This window comes from Rhinolophus ferrumequinum, chromosome 21 (genome assembly GCF_004115265.2).
Source record: "Rhinolophus ferrumequinum isolate MPI-CBG mRhiFer1 chromosome 21, mRhiFer1_v1.p, whole genome shotgun sequence".
Lineage (NCBI taxonomy): Eukaryota > Metazoa > Chordata > Mammalia > Chiroptera > Rhinolophidae > Rhinolophus > Rhinolophus ferrumequinum.
In genome coordinates this window covers 11558100-11572672 of record NC_046304.1, presented here as the reverse complement: position 1 = coordinate 11572672, position 14573 = coordinate 11558100, and the positions used below count along the sequence as shown (strand labels likewise).

General features: G+C 47.3%; 1 protein-coding gene across 1 annotated transcript; it reads left to right on the top strand.

The window, feature by feature from the left end:
* The first annotated feature begins 8326 nt into the window (after positions 1–8326).
* SLC2A4 (solute carrier family 2 member 4) lies at positions 8327–14546 on the top strand. Its single transcript, XM_033090779.1, has 11 exons — positions 8327–8792; positions 10113–10229; positions 10345–10517; positions 10607–10731; positions 10848–10963; positions 11056–11218; positions 11305–11492; positions 11660–11764; positions 11895–11996; positions 12518–12721; positions 13268–14546. Exons 1-11 carry the CDS (start codon positions 8760–8762, stop codon positions 13469–13471), a joined length of 1530 nt encoding a protein of 509 aa, XP_032946670.1. The 5' UTR covers positions 8327–8759; the 3' UTR covers positions 13472–14546.
* The last annotated feature ends 27 nt before the right edge of the window (positions 14547–14573 follow it).

Below are 14573 nucleotides of genomic sequence, written 5' to 3'. Positions count from 1 at the left end.
AACCTTCCCCTGAACCCCAGTGTGACAATCAAAAAAAAACAAAAAACAGTTGAGTGCAAGAAGCAAGCAGATGGATGGTTGGAATTAACCAGAGTTGGTTACTAAAAAGAAAGAGAAGGGACTTAAGGTATCTGCTTAAGAGTGTTATATGTGTCAAATCATGGATATAAATTGGATAAGGAGAGTAAACATAAAAAAATGTTGGTGGATAGTGAAAAACTGATAAGGTCAATGGTTTAGAGGTCTCCATGAAATGAAAGGAATACATGAGTGAATGAGCTAGAAGATTAGGAGGTGATCATCAGACGTGGGAGGCTTGAGTTCAATACATTGGAAGCAACTGTTTTTGGAGATGACAAAGCCTAGAGATGGGCTGTAGAGAAACATCACTGGAGATGAGATTGAGGGCTGAGGCTACAATTAGATGGAGTACCCTGATGGATTTTGAAGTTGACAACCATGATGACAGGCACATAGGTGTAAAGAAGAAGAGGATGAGCCAGGTGCTAATGTTATCAGTGAATGTGGGCTGGATGTTACCAGTGAATGAATAGGCTGGAAGACCCTGGTAACAATTAGAGGTGGTGAGTGATACACTTCTAGACGTGAATTGCAAAGGAGCAGAGAATTTTGAAGTATGAAGGAAAATAATGATCTAGAAGCAGCAATACAATTGGGGAGCAATACTCCCAGCTCCAGACTCTGAGGTATAAGAAATGAGAGCTGGGGGTGGCCAGTTAGCTCAGTTGGTTAGAGTGTAGTGCTAATAACACCAAGGTTGCGGTTCGATCCCCACATGGGCCACTGTGAGCTGCGCCCTCCTCAACTAGATTGAAACAACTACATGATTTGGAGCTGATGGGTCCTGGAAAAACACACTTAAATAAATAAAAGTTAAAAAGAAAAAAGAAAGAACTGGGATTTTTTTAAAAAAGAAAAGAAAATGAGACTTGCAGTAATCCTCTGTTATGAGGGCTGCCAGGGAAGTGTGTTCTCCAAGACAGCCAGGTTTCAGTTAAATTCTAGGAAGAAAACATTCAGAGAAGAGTCTGTGCCTTTAAGGATGATGACAGACATTGAGTCCAAAGGTCATAGGGGAAGAATTTGAAAGATCAAGTCTGGGTGGAAGATTGGGTCAGATTAGGGGATATACACCATAGCATGGAGATGACAGGCAATATAATGATGTAATCAACTTGGTATGGGAACCCAACCAACTTGTTTGTTTCTATGGGAAAGTGTGATAAACAAATAAATGAACTTTGGAAACTTGCAATATTATTTTAATTGTGCAATATTACTCAAAAACTATTATTATACTGATCACTGGTTATTATTTTACTGGTCAGACCAAAAAGTTACAGCCTCAAAGCAAATAAAATATCCCAAGTTCTAATTCCACCTCATATAGAAATTTATTCTTGGGCCTCACTTGTCTCATCTGTAAAATACGAGTGATAATATTTTGCCTGCTTAGGAAGACAGGAAGGCCAGATGATCACCTATGGTTCAGCCTGGAGTGCATATTTGAGATACAGATCTGGAGAAGGAGTGGGAAAGCGACCAGCTCATTTTATGAAGCTAGGGTAATCTTACCTCTGAAAACAGTTAAAGATAGTACGAGAAAAATATTAGAGGACAATTTCATCTATAAATATGTATACATACAAAAATTCTTAGTAGAGTATTACTTAACCAAAAGTAAAAGTGTATTTAAAGAGTACTACATCACAAACAAGGAGTTTATCCCAGGGATGCAAGTGTTCCGATATTAGAAAATTCATCAATGTAATTTACCACATTAATAGACTAAAGAAAAAAATTATATGGTTACCTCAATCAGTAATTTTAAAAAGCATTCGATAAGGTTAAACACTGACTTATGATAAGAACTTCTAGCAAACAAAGATTAGAAAGGAAATTCTTATGTTTAATGAAAAAATTTTAGACTCATCTCTTTTATGATGGGGGAAAGTACAAAGATGTTCACTGTTACCCCTTTTGCTTGGCAAAGTCCTGGAGGTCATGATCAATACTACAAGAAAGTACAAGAAATAAGTAGTGCAAAGATTGAAGGGATAACGTACGCGTAAACTGATTTGCCGATGATATAATCATCTATTTGGAAAAGCGAACAGAATCAACAAAGACACTGTTAGAACCTGCAAGGATGTTCAGCAAGGTTGCTGTATACAAGATCAACCCACAAAAAAAAGAAAAGAAAGAAAAAAGTTCACTCGTATATGACTATGCCAGTAATAACTAGAAAATGTAATAAAAAACATCATTCAATATTCATCAGTGACAAGCATCTAGGAATTAACTAAGTATTCATAATACCTCAATGGAAAAAATTTTTAATTCTAATAAAGGATATAGAAGATGACCTGACTAAATAAATAGGCCATGCTCTTAAATGGGATGACTTAACATTAGAAGGACATCAGTTGTGCCCAGAAAATTTTATAATTTTAAATATTATCAATAAAAATGCATTTTTAAAAGATCTTGATAAGTTTACCTCCAAATTTGTATGGGGCAGTAAAAGAACACAAATGGTAAGTTGACATTGAAAAGGAAGAGTAACAAGAGGGGTCTTGCTCTTCCAGAAGTTTAAACTTGTTACGAAGCGTCATGAAAAACAGCAACTTGTAGTATTAGTTGTAGTTGTAATAACAGAGCAGTATTAGTACAAGAACACACAGATACACCAATGGAACAGAATATGAGCTCAGAGACAGATATTTGTATATATCGGAATTTGATATGTGGTAAATGTGGCTCCATAAGAGAAAACAATGGATCCTTAACACCCAAAACAAGGATGTACTCCAGATGGATTAGTATATGTGATGCCGAAGCAAGCACTTCCAGATGGATTAAAAAGACCTAAATGTGAAGAGTAAAACTATAAAGTTATTAGAAGAAACTATAAAACAATATATTTTTACAAAAGATACAAAAGAACATACACAGAGTTTCAAAATCACAACCCATAAAAGAAAAAAATTTTCATTTTGATTACACCAAAATTAAAGATTTCTATTCAATAGAGCTCACCAAGGAAAATTTAATAGGGAGATGATAGAATGAGAGAAAATATTTGCGATGTCCAAATCTGACAAAGAATTGATATAAGTTTTTAAATGTTGCCAGTCAACAAGAAGAATACTCCAAGAGAAAACAGGCAGACTATAAGGAGGGAATTTACAAAAGAATAAAGCCTGGGGGCAACCAATTAGCTCAGTTGGTTAGAGCGCCGGTCCTCCTGACAACAAGGTTGCCTGGTCGATCCCCACATGGGCCACTGTGAGCTTCGTCCTCCACAACTAGATTGAAACAACGAGTTGACTTGTAGCTAATGGGTCTTGGAAACCCACAGTTAAATACATAAAAGTTAAAAAAATAATAATAATAAAGCCAAAGTGCTAACAAGTATTTAAAGGGATGCTCCAAACCATGAGGAATCAGACAAAACTGCAGTAAGATATCACCTTTCACACATCGAACTGACAAATATTAGAAATCCAAACCAATTCTTATATATTTAATTAAAATCTCATTATCCACTCTGGATTTTAAAAGACTGACCATCTTGAAATATTGCCATAGTGACAACATGGATGGATCCTGAGAATATCATGCTCAGTGAAATAAGTCAGATGGAAAAGGACAAGAACCACATGATTTCACTCATACGTGGGACAGAAAACAAAAAGCAACAAATAAAACAAACAAACAAACTCACAGGTACAAATAACAGAATGGTGGTTACCCGAGGGAAAGAGGGGTGGGGAGAGGGCTCAGGGTAAAGGGGGTCAGATATATGGTGATGGAAGGAGACTACACTGCAGGTGGTAAGCATACAATGGAGTATACAGATGTCGCATCATAAAGTTGTACACCTGAAATTTATATAATGTTATTAACCAATGTTACCCCAATAAACTTAATTTAAAATTGTTTTAAAAATTAAAAAAAATTGACCATCTTAAATGTTGGTGAGGGTGTGGAGGAATTAGAACTCTCATTCGCGGCCGATGGGAATGTAAAGTGGTACAATCACTTTGGAAAACAGTTTGGCAGTTTCACGAAAAGTGACACATACACCTACATACAATCCAGGCATTCTACTCCTAGGTATTTTCCAAGAGAAATGAAAGCATAGAGCCATACAAAGACTTGCACCTGAATATTCCTAGAAGCTTTATTTGTAACAGCCTAATGTTGGAAATAACCCAACTGTCCACCAACAGGTGAATGGATAAGCAGACTGATTACTTTTGATAATCAAATCAATAGTATTCAATAATAAAAAAGGAATGAACTCTAGATACACGCAACATAGATGATCTCAAAATAATTATGTTAAGTGAAAGAAGCCAGACAAAAAGAGTACATTCTGTACGATTCCGTTTACATAAAATTCTAGAAAATGCAAACTAGTCTGTAAGAGAAAGCAGATCAGTGGTTACCTAGGGGATGGGGAAAGGGCTGAAGGGAGGTATTACAGAGAGGTACAAGGAAACTTTGGGGAATGATGGATATATTCATTATCTTGATTACTGGTAGGGTTTCACAGGTGTATACATATGTCAAAACTGAAATTGTACACTTTGAATTGTGCAGTTTATTGTTTGGCAATTATGCCTCAATAAAGCTGTTTTTAAAAATTGAAACAAAAAACCTTATTCTTCAGTGCCTACTTTATAAAAATAAAGCTATTTCAAACTCTACTGGTTGCACTGTTCCTAGCAGGGAAAAAAAAACAAAAAACTTTATTAAGTTCAACCTATTCTAAGCACATATGAGTATTGCATTATAGACTGTCATTAAAACCCTAAGATGTAGATACTATTATTATCTCCCTTCTCATTTTACAGATGAGGCAAATAAATCAGAAAGAGCTTAGGTAACTTTCCCAAGGGCACAAAGTTAGTGTCACAAAGCTGGGGCTCAAACTCAGGCAGCTTGGGCCCAGGGTCCATACTCTTCACTGCGCTGCCTCCGGGTGGATGATGACTGAAGAAGGTATGGTGGTAGCAGAACCCTTCCACACTGCTAAAGGAAGTGGAGACTGGGACAGTCCTTAACAGCAGGCTCGTAGTATTTAGTCATATTAGGTATAAGTATACCCTATGACTCAGCAATTCCACTTGTGGAGATAGATATAAATAAAGACATAGGCACAGGCAGAGGCAGAGATATATCTCTCAAAGAAGTTTTCACAGGAGTGCATAATGAACCTTGTACGAAAATGTTCATTGCCACATTATTTGCTGTGGTAGGGAGCTGGAGGTGACATGGGTACTCATCAGTGGGATTCTGAGCAAGTACAATGTGGTGTGACTAATACTGTGGAGTACTGTGCAACAATAAATCTGATAATCACAGAACGTGAATGAATTTTTAAAACAGTGCTTACTGAAAATAAGTACGATCAGAATGAAAGACATAACAAGATGCATTTACGTCAATTTAAAATGTTTGTACACAAACAATTCATATTTTGCAAGATCACAAACAGAAAATGAGCATTAAAGACATTGGAATGGTTGCCTTTTGAGGGAGGAGAGGACAAATGAGAAATGGGTATGGAAATAAGAGAGAACAGTTTTAAAGATACAAATAAGACATAGATTAATGAAGACATCAACAACTGTGTCATTAATTCATCCTTCACACCTGAGACCCTAATATATAGACAAAATACAGTGAGAGGGAAAAGATAACATTGCTGGAGCTCAGGAGTCAAGGTTTCCCTGCAGAATCTGGAAGCAAAGAGAGCCTGAAGAGTAGGAGCTGGGGGCAGGGGTGGGTGGTAGGTGGATGTGAGGGGATATCCTGGCTTTCTCCTGCCCTCCAATCTCTTACCTACCATGGGCTGAATCCAGCCAGAAGGCAATGAACACAGGAGCTTGGAAAACAAAAGCCTGTAGGGTTTAGCTCCCCATGATATAGGACAGAGTTTAGGAAGGGCTATAATTTGTTCTGAGATCACAAGGGCCAAAGATGACTATGCAAAATCAACACACACACACACACACACACACACACACACACACACATGTTCCAATGCAGTTTCCACTGTGTCATGTTTCTCATTCTTCCTTTTCAATCCTCTATCAATCAACATCTTTCTCCCTCCCAATTTTTCTTTTGTCTCTCCTTATTTTTCTTTTGTCTCCTCTTCTACTTCTCCATCACTTCTCCACACTCTTTAAACTACTCTATCTCCTAATATCTAGCTGACTTGCTTTCCTTGATCCTGCTTTCCCTGGGGTTTAAACTCCCAGAAGGGTCCTTGAGAAGCATCAGAAACAAAGCATCTGAATAAGAGCAAGAATGTGCCTTGCCCTGAATGGCAGGACAGATCTGAGTGTGCTGGACCCCAGCCCTGCACTTCACCTACACTGACTTTTCATCTGTCCCCAACCTGTGCCTCCCTCCTAATTCCTTTTTTCTCCTCAGCACCTTTCTCTGCTTTCCCCCTCTCCCTGCCCTCCTCCCTTTGTGGTACTCCAGCATCCCTGGTTCTCCTTTTACTTTCCTGATCATTTTCTCTCTGCTTCCATCAATTGCTTCTGTTCCTTTCTGCTCATAAATGATTGGTTCTCCTCAATGTTCAGACCTTAGTTCTTCATCAACCTGTCAGTCAGATACGTGGAGCCACTTATCAACTGGTTCTCTCCTTTGTGATTGCTCCCCAATCTGTGTTTTCGGCTATCAGGAGAAGACCCTCATTTCATTCATTCAACAAACATTGACTGAGTGCCTGCCCCTAGGCTGGCTGGAGATACAGAGGAAAACAAGGTGAACTTCTACCCTCAAGGTTAAAGTACAGAGAAGACATGATGACAATATATGACATTGGGGACACATGGATTTCTAAAGGAAAGCTAAGGAAGTTTTCACAGAGGGGTTCAGCCTTTTTGAAGGATGAACAGGAATCCTCTGGTATTCCAGACTGAGGAATTAGTATGACAAAGACACCAAGGGATGAAATAGCACTGCATGTTCTGGGCACAAGAGTAGTTAGGTATTGACTAAAACTTGAATGGAGAAATTAGAAAATGAGGAAGAGGCAGGAGATGAAAGGCAGGAGTTTTTGTTCATTTGAAAAGGGTTTGAAATTGACAGTGGGGGCAACAAAGAGCCAGTGACTTCTGGGGCAGGAGTGATGAGGTTGAGTTTTTTGTATTGTACTCTTCCCTCTGTATAAGGGAAGAGGAGAAGCAGGAAGACCAGTCAGGATTATGGTGGTCTGGACCAAAATGGCAGCAGGACAGGTGAAGAAAATCAGATGAATGGGAGTTTAGGAGGTAAAAACACCAACGTTGGTAACTAACTGGATAAAGGGGGCTGCAGGAGAGGAAGAATCAAGCACGACTTCCAGGATTCTGATAGGAGTGACAGAGGGAGACCATTCACTGGATGACAAAGTTAGGAGGAGCAGGTTTGGACATTCTGATCTTGTGAGCTGCTCCATCCAGGCGGGAGCCCAACACTCTGATCTGAAGCTCCAGAAAGAGTCAGGGGTTGGATGTAATGGAAGCCTCAAGAGAGGTAGAATGGCTGGGCCAGTGGGCCAGAGACTATCTTGGTCCCATCCGCAAGCGGGTCCTCGCTCTCCCTCCAGGTGGCACTAGAGCCCCGCGCTTCTGAGCCCTGAGTTCTGAGTCGCACGTGCTCGAAGCGTTCCGCTTCTCTCTGGACATGCTGGATTTAGCTGGGGATTCAAACCCTGAGCGGTCTCCAGAAAGCGTGTCCAAACCGTCCATGAGGCCAGTACATGCGTGGCGGCTTAGGACCTCAGGGCTGGTGGCGTGGTTGGTGTGACCACTGTCCCTCGGGCCGCCTCCAAGAACCAACGTGGGGAACTGGGATAGGGAAAGGCCCAGATAGGTTGTACCCAGAGGAAGGAAGGATGCATGGAAAGAGGGCCAACAAGCCGTGACACCCGACCCGCTAGGAACGGAATTTCCTGTCCCCCACGGCCACCCCCTCATGGGAAATGTGTCACGGACCCTTTAAGGATCCATCTCCCGGCCCTCCCCCACCCGGGACAGGCCGGGACACCTGGGACCTGACATTTGGCGTCTCCCAACGTGGGAGCTAAAAATAACCGCCGTGGGTTACTTTAGGCCATTGCTCCTCACGCACCCAGCGCGCCGGCTCGTATGGAGTCTCAGGCCGCGAGAGTTCTCTCCCTGGCGAGTATACCCTCCTCTCGGACCTCGCTTTCCCGACCTGCAGCGCAGGATTTTTAAGTCGCCTCTTCAGCCCCAAACTTTGGCTGGTGGGCAGAGTCTTCACACGGAGGGGACGAGGCCTTCCATACTCCAAGAAAATTTTCTCAAAACTTCCCAGCGGGAGGCTGGCGGGAACACGAGGGGCGTGGCCTCGCTGGTCCACCCAATAACTAACTGGGGCCAAATTCTAAACCTCAGGCTTAGAAAGTGGGCGTGGTCTGCTGGGGTGTGCGGGCTCCTGGCCAATGGGTGTTGTGAAGGGCGTGGCCCGTGAGGGATGCGGGGGCTCCTCGGGTCTTTTCCCCCCAGCCCGGCTCTGCCACATCTCCCGAAGCCCTGCCGCTCTCCGACTCCTTGACTTGTTGCTGTGGGTCCGCTAAACCCTCCCTCCGCACTTCACACCGGGATCCCTGTCGCGCCCGCGCCCTCTGCTCGCCAAGCCGGACAGCAGACCCCCCAGTGTCCTCCCTCTTCTGCAGCTCCTGTGCCTCCAGCTCCTGAGACGAGATGCCGTCGGGCTTCCAACAAATCGGCTCAGAAGTAGGGTTCAGCATGCGGTGGCGGAACGGGGTCACGGGTCCCACTTTTCTCGGGCTGGGGTCGCAGTTGGGGTCAGCTAGGGGGCAGTCCCTGCGCAGGCGCAGGGGGTGGAAGTGGGGGCCTGGCTATTTACACTCCGCTGGACAACCCGTGACTGTCGGATTCCAGTCTCTACAAATGGCTGAGTAGGTCTGGGGGACCGTTCAGGAGCACGGGCCACAGTTGGATTTTGAGAGACCAGGGTTCGCCCCCTTCTCTAGTACAGCGCAAGTTGCGTCGGGATCAGGGACACCCTGTCCTCCATCCAGCTTGAGAAAGGATGGGCGGGTCTTGGCCTCCAGGAGCAGTCCGTCTGTCCCGACTCGCGGGAACTTTTTCGAGGACCAGAGGCTCTCTGTTGGCCCCCACCCCCACTCCTGGCCGTTCTTCAGGACGATGAACTTTCCCTTGGCCCCATGGTTGGTGGAGGGGCAGAGGAGTGGCATCCCCCCCACCCCCACCCCCAGCTCAGATTTCCGCTTGGAGACTGTCTGTGCTGCTGGCTAGCGCCCGCCACCGCCCCTCACACCACCTTCCCGCCCCCATCCCTTGGGCACCGCTCTCCCCAGCAAAAGCCGGGCACGGCCCCCCGCCCTTCATCGGGGCTTAGAGGGGGAGGGAAGGCCAGGGCGGAGACTGAGAAGGCCACCGCAAGGGCCATAGGCCGGGAGGAATGACCGCGATGTCCTTTTTGGAATTGCTCTTCTTGAACCTGTTGGGGGCCTCCAGAAGCCAGTTGAGAAAACCCCCAGAGGGGAGGGAAGAAGACAGCAGCTGATAATGATAAGGCACTTGTCAGTTTTGTATAAAACCAGCACTAGCAGAGATACCGTTAACATTTGACTGTCATGCTTTCGCTGACAGGTAGGCAAAGCAGGCAACATCCCCTCTATTTTCCCTAAGTAGCCTAAAGGAAACCTAGGTTCAGAGTGGGGAAGTGACTTGCCCAAGGTCACACAAATCTGAATTTGGGTCTTTTAAGGCCAAGCCTGTCCCAAGGTCACAGAGGAATTGTGAGACCTAGGTCCTCAAACATTTCTCTGCTGGCTGAACTCAAACATCCAGTTTCTCCACCATGCCCTGGTTGCTGTGGGGTTCTTCCTGCTCCTGTTTACACTGAGATCTTTTGGCAGGTCCTAATACTACCCACTTTCCCTCACCCAACATGTTGGATGGAACCTAGTATCATAAGTTCTGGCTGGGCCCTGGCCCTGGCCCCTGGAGGAAGGAAAGAAACCACGATACTATGTGACATGCCTCCTCTCTGTTCGGCCTTCCCAGGAAGGGGAACCCCCTCAGCAACAAGTCACTGGGATCCTGGTCCTTGCTGTATTCTCTGCTGTGCTTGGCTCTCTGCAGTTTGGCTACAACATTGGGGTCATCAATGCCCCTCAGAAGGTGAGGGGCCTGCAGCTGGCACAGTGGGGCTGCCCAAACAGGGAGGGCAGGGTACAGCAGAGGTGAGCAGAGAGGGAAGGGTCTGCAGTGACTTACTCCTCTGCTGTCCCCCCAGGTGATTGAACAGAGCTACAATGAGACATGGCTGGGGAGGCAGGGGCCTGATGGACCAAGCTCCATCCCCCCAGGCACCCTCACCACCCTCTGGTCTCTCTCGGTGGCCATCTTTTCTGTGGGCGGCATGATCTCCTCCTTTCTCGTCGGTGTCATCTCTCAGTGGCTGGGAAGGTATGGGGCTGGAGGGCAAGGGCTGGGAACAGGAAGGGAGCTATAGCACAGGCACCCTAACTCTCATAGCTCCACTATCTGCCTGCCAGGAAGAGGGCAATGCTGATCAACAACACCTTGGCAGTGCTAGGAGGTGCCCTCATGGGCCTGGCCAATGCTGCTGCCTCCTATGAGATGCTCATTCTTGGACGGTTCCTCATTGGCGCCTACTCAGGTACCCACAGGCACATGGCCCTGCCCAGTGCCCGGCTCTCCTTCACCATTCCTGGGTTTGCAGGGCAGGGGGGGAGGGGGCAGCTGCCTCAGCCCTGTCTTCTTCCCTCTGCCCAGGGCTGACATCAGGGCTTGTGCCCATGTACGTGGGGGAGATCGCCCCCACTCACTTGCGGGGTGCCTTGGGGACGCTCAACCAACTGGCCATCGTCATTGGCATTCTGATCGCCCAGGTGACTGGGCGTGGCCTCATGGGAGGATAGGCAGGGGATTGGGGTGGGGCTCCGGAGAACAGGCTGAAGAGCCTACTTTCCTTCTCCCACAGGTGCTGGGCTTGGAGTCCATGCTGGGCACTGCCACCCTATGGCCACTACTCCTGAGCATCACAGTGCTGCCTGCCCTCCTGCAGCTCGTCCTGCTGCCCTTCTGCCCAGAAAGCCCCCGCTACCTCTACATCATCCGGAACCTGGAGGGGCCGGCCAAAAAAAGTAAGCTTCCACCCCATTTTGCTAGTGCCTGTTCCCCTCCCAGACCTTCTCCTTGCCCTCTCAGGCCTGACCCTTTTTACCTCCAGGTCTGAAGCGCCTGACAGGCTGGGCTGATGTGTCTGGAGCACTGGCTGAGCTGAAGGAGGAGAAGCGGAAGCTGGAGCGCGAGCGGCCGCTGTCCCTGCTGCAGCTCTTGGGCAGCCGTACCCACCGGCAGCCCCTAATCATTGCAGTTGTGCTACAGCTGAGTCAGCAGCTCTCAGGCATCAACGCTGTACGTATGCAGCAGCCTCCGGGAAGGACAGGGTTAGGGAATAGCCCAAGAGGAGGGGAGAAGGGGACAAGCCCCATCCCTTAAAACTCAGAGTCAGTCCAGTTTGGTGTGGCTGCAGGGAGGAAGGAACAGCCCTGTCATCCCCTTTTCTTCTCCCCCACTTCTAGGTTTTCTATTATTCAACCAGCATCTTCGAGACGGCAGGGGTAGGGCAGCCAGCCTATGCCACCATAGGAGCCGGTGTAGTCAACACAGTTTTCACCTTGGTCTCGGTAACTGCTGGTCTCTGGAATGGCCTCCACCATTGGCTTCACCTCCCTTGGTTGTCTCCACCTACCCAACCCGTCCCAAATCCTGTTCCCGAAGCCCCTCCGCCCCACCAAGCCCTGACTCTCCCCATAGGTGTTCTTGGTGGAACGGGCTGGGCGCCGGACACTCCATCTGCTGGGCCTGGCGGGAATGTGTGGCTGCGCCATCTTGATGACTGTGGCTCTGCTTCTGCTGGTGAGGCCTGGGAAATGGGAAGGGGACCAACAAGCCCAACCCATGGGGACTACTCCAAGAGGCTCTGTGGCCAGCCAGGACCATGCCTCGGCATACGTGCCTTTGATCCTGGGACCAGCTCATGTGCCAGGACCATGGTCTGTGCTCCCGAGGGACCCAGGCTGTACTTCCTCCCACTCTGGAAAGAAACTGGAGCACAACTCTGGCAACCAGGAAGGAGAGGCACTCTCCAGCCCCAGGAACAAACATTCCTAAAGACCCAGCTTTAGAACCAAGGGGGAATTGACCATTTTAATAGCTGAAAGTCCGTAACATTCCTTCTGCCTTGAATCAGCATAGGGCAGCCAGCTGAATGTCAGTGCTCAGAAATGTTCAAGGGCCTGTTCTAACCTAGGGTGGCAGACCCCGCCCTCCCTGCCATGAGCTACTGGAAAGGGTAGATTTCAGTTCTCTGGGTTAAAGGCAAAGGAAAATTCAGAAAGATCTGACCTGAATTCCCACCCTCCCTGCTTGGCCCCCAGGAGCGGGTTCCAGCCATGAGCTATGTCTCCATCGTGGCCATCTTCGGCTTTGTGGCATTCTTTGAGATTGGCCCTGGCCCCATCCCCTGGTTCATCGTGGCCGAGCTCTTCAGCCAGGGTCCCCGCCCAGCAGCCATGGCTGTGGCTGGTTTCTCCAACTGGACATGCAACTTCCTCATTGGCATGGGTTTCCAGTATGTTGCGGTAGGTGGCCTGCCCCTGTCCCAATCTCCCATACCATAGGCCAGAAGGGAACAACTCACAGCTAGCCCACTGGCTTTCCAGTCAGGTACTCCCCCAGTCCACAAACTACTGGGCTGGGGATCACTTTGTTGGACCACATGAGCCCTGAAGACTACCTGCTCCACTAGAATCAAAGGAAAGAAGGGAGCTGAACTAGATTGCATAGCAACACAGGTGTCTTCAAAACAAACTAGTGGTATAACTTATTTAGACTAGGAATAAAAATTAATTATAAACTTCATATTAATATTGCAAACAGTTGGGAATCCACTCTGAGTGCAGTAACTCAGGATGGTAAGAGGGCGAAAAACTAGAGGAGAGTTGGGGTTCAGAGAATCCTTTTTTCACTAAATTTTCATTCCTGGTAATTTCCATTGCCCTGCAAAGGAGCCACCTGCTTTCTGCAGTATCCCAGCTCCTTATGAGGGAGTTTAGCTCCTGGCTTGCCTGAAATCACCCCTCCTCTCCCCTTACCTCTATCAACACCTCTTTCTCTGCCTGTCCCAGGATGCTATGGGTCCCTACGTCTTCCTTCTATTTGCGGTCCTCCTGCTTGGCTTCTTCATCTTCACCTTCTTAAAAGTGCCTGAAACCCGAGGCCGGACCTTTGACCAGATCTCAGCCGCCTTCCACCGGACACCCTCTCTTTTAGAGCAGGAGGTGAAGTCCAGCACCGAACTTGAGTACTTAGGGCCAGATGAGAATGACTGAGGGGCCAGGCAAGGGTGGGAGAGCCAGTTCTATGTCCCCAGAGACCCCTCCTTTCCTCTGCAGCACTTTAACCCTCTCTTCCCCATCACTTCCAGGGTAGAGAAAGCCCCTGCAGCCTGGTGGAATTGGGAAGCTAGAGGGAGAGGTGGTCTGAGCAGCCCCTCATTCCTCTCATGTGACTCTCTTGGATTATTTATGTGTTGTGGTTATGCTGTGGCCACCAGGGTGGGCCAGTCTCCCCTCTCATCCCCTTCCTCCTTCCTCCATAGCCCACACCATCCCCATCCCCACCCCCACCCCGCCTAAGCTCCAGAATACTTTTCACTCTCTGGAGAGACGGGGTATTAGAGGGAGGAAGGACTCTAGGACTGACTTTAGTGGGGGTTAACAGAAGTACAGAACAGGAACAGAGCAGGACTGGAGAAGTTTCCTGCCACTTTGGACTCCTCTCACTCTCTGGCACTTCCTCTGAATTCTTGCCTCATAGAATGTGGGTGAAGAGGGTTCTGTTTTCACCCCTCCATGGCAAAGGACGCACCCTCCCAAGGTCTAACCTCACCTCTCTCACAGGAGGCTCAGTCTTCTCATTCAACCTTCCAGGCAAGAGGGAACATGTGCCCATATGTGATGAGAGGAAGGGACAGCAAGCTCCCGCCTCTAGACTTAGGGCTCCAGGCCCTACCCCAACTGCTTCCCAAGGCTGCCAAGCGGGGGCCCCAGCTCTTTCATGCTCTCCCATCCTGGAAGGGTGTTGTACCCGCAGGCTTTTGACCAACTAAGGGAAAGAGGGATTTGAAAGGCTGCCTGTAAACACTGGGCTGGGAGGAGCCTTCAGATATTTTTGTATATGTTTAAAAAAGAAGGGTTAGGGAGAAGAAACCGAAAATCTGTTGTACTAAATGTAAATATATAGATACATATATAAAGTCACCGTATGAGACAAGCGTCCTGTCGTGGAGGCATTCAAGGACAGGCTCAGACAGGCACCATAACTTCCCCTCCCCCCTCTACCTCCCTCTATCCTGCTTCAGCTTGAGGCTGAAGAATCCTCTGGATGCTGTCACTCATGCCCTCACTTATATTTTTAGTCATTGCTTTTAAT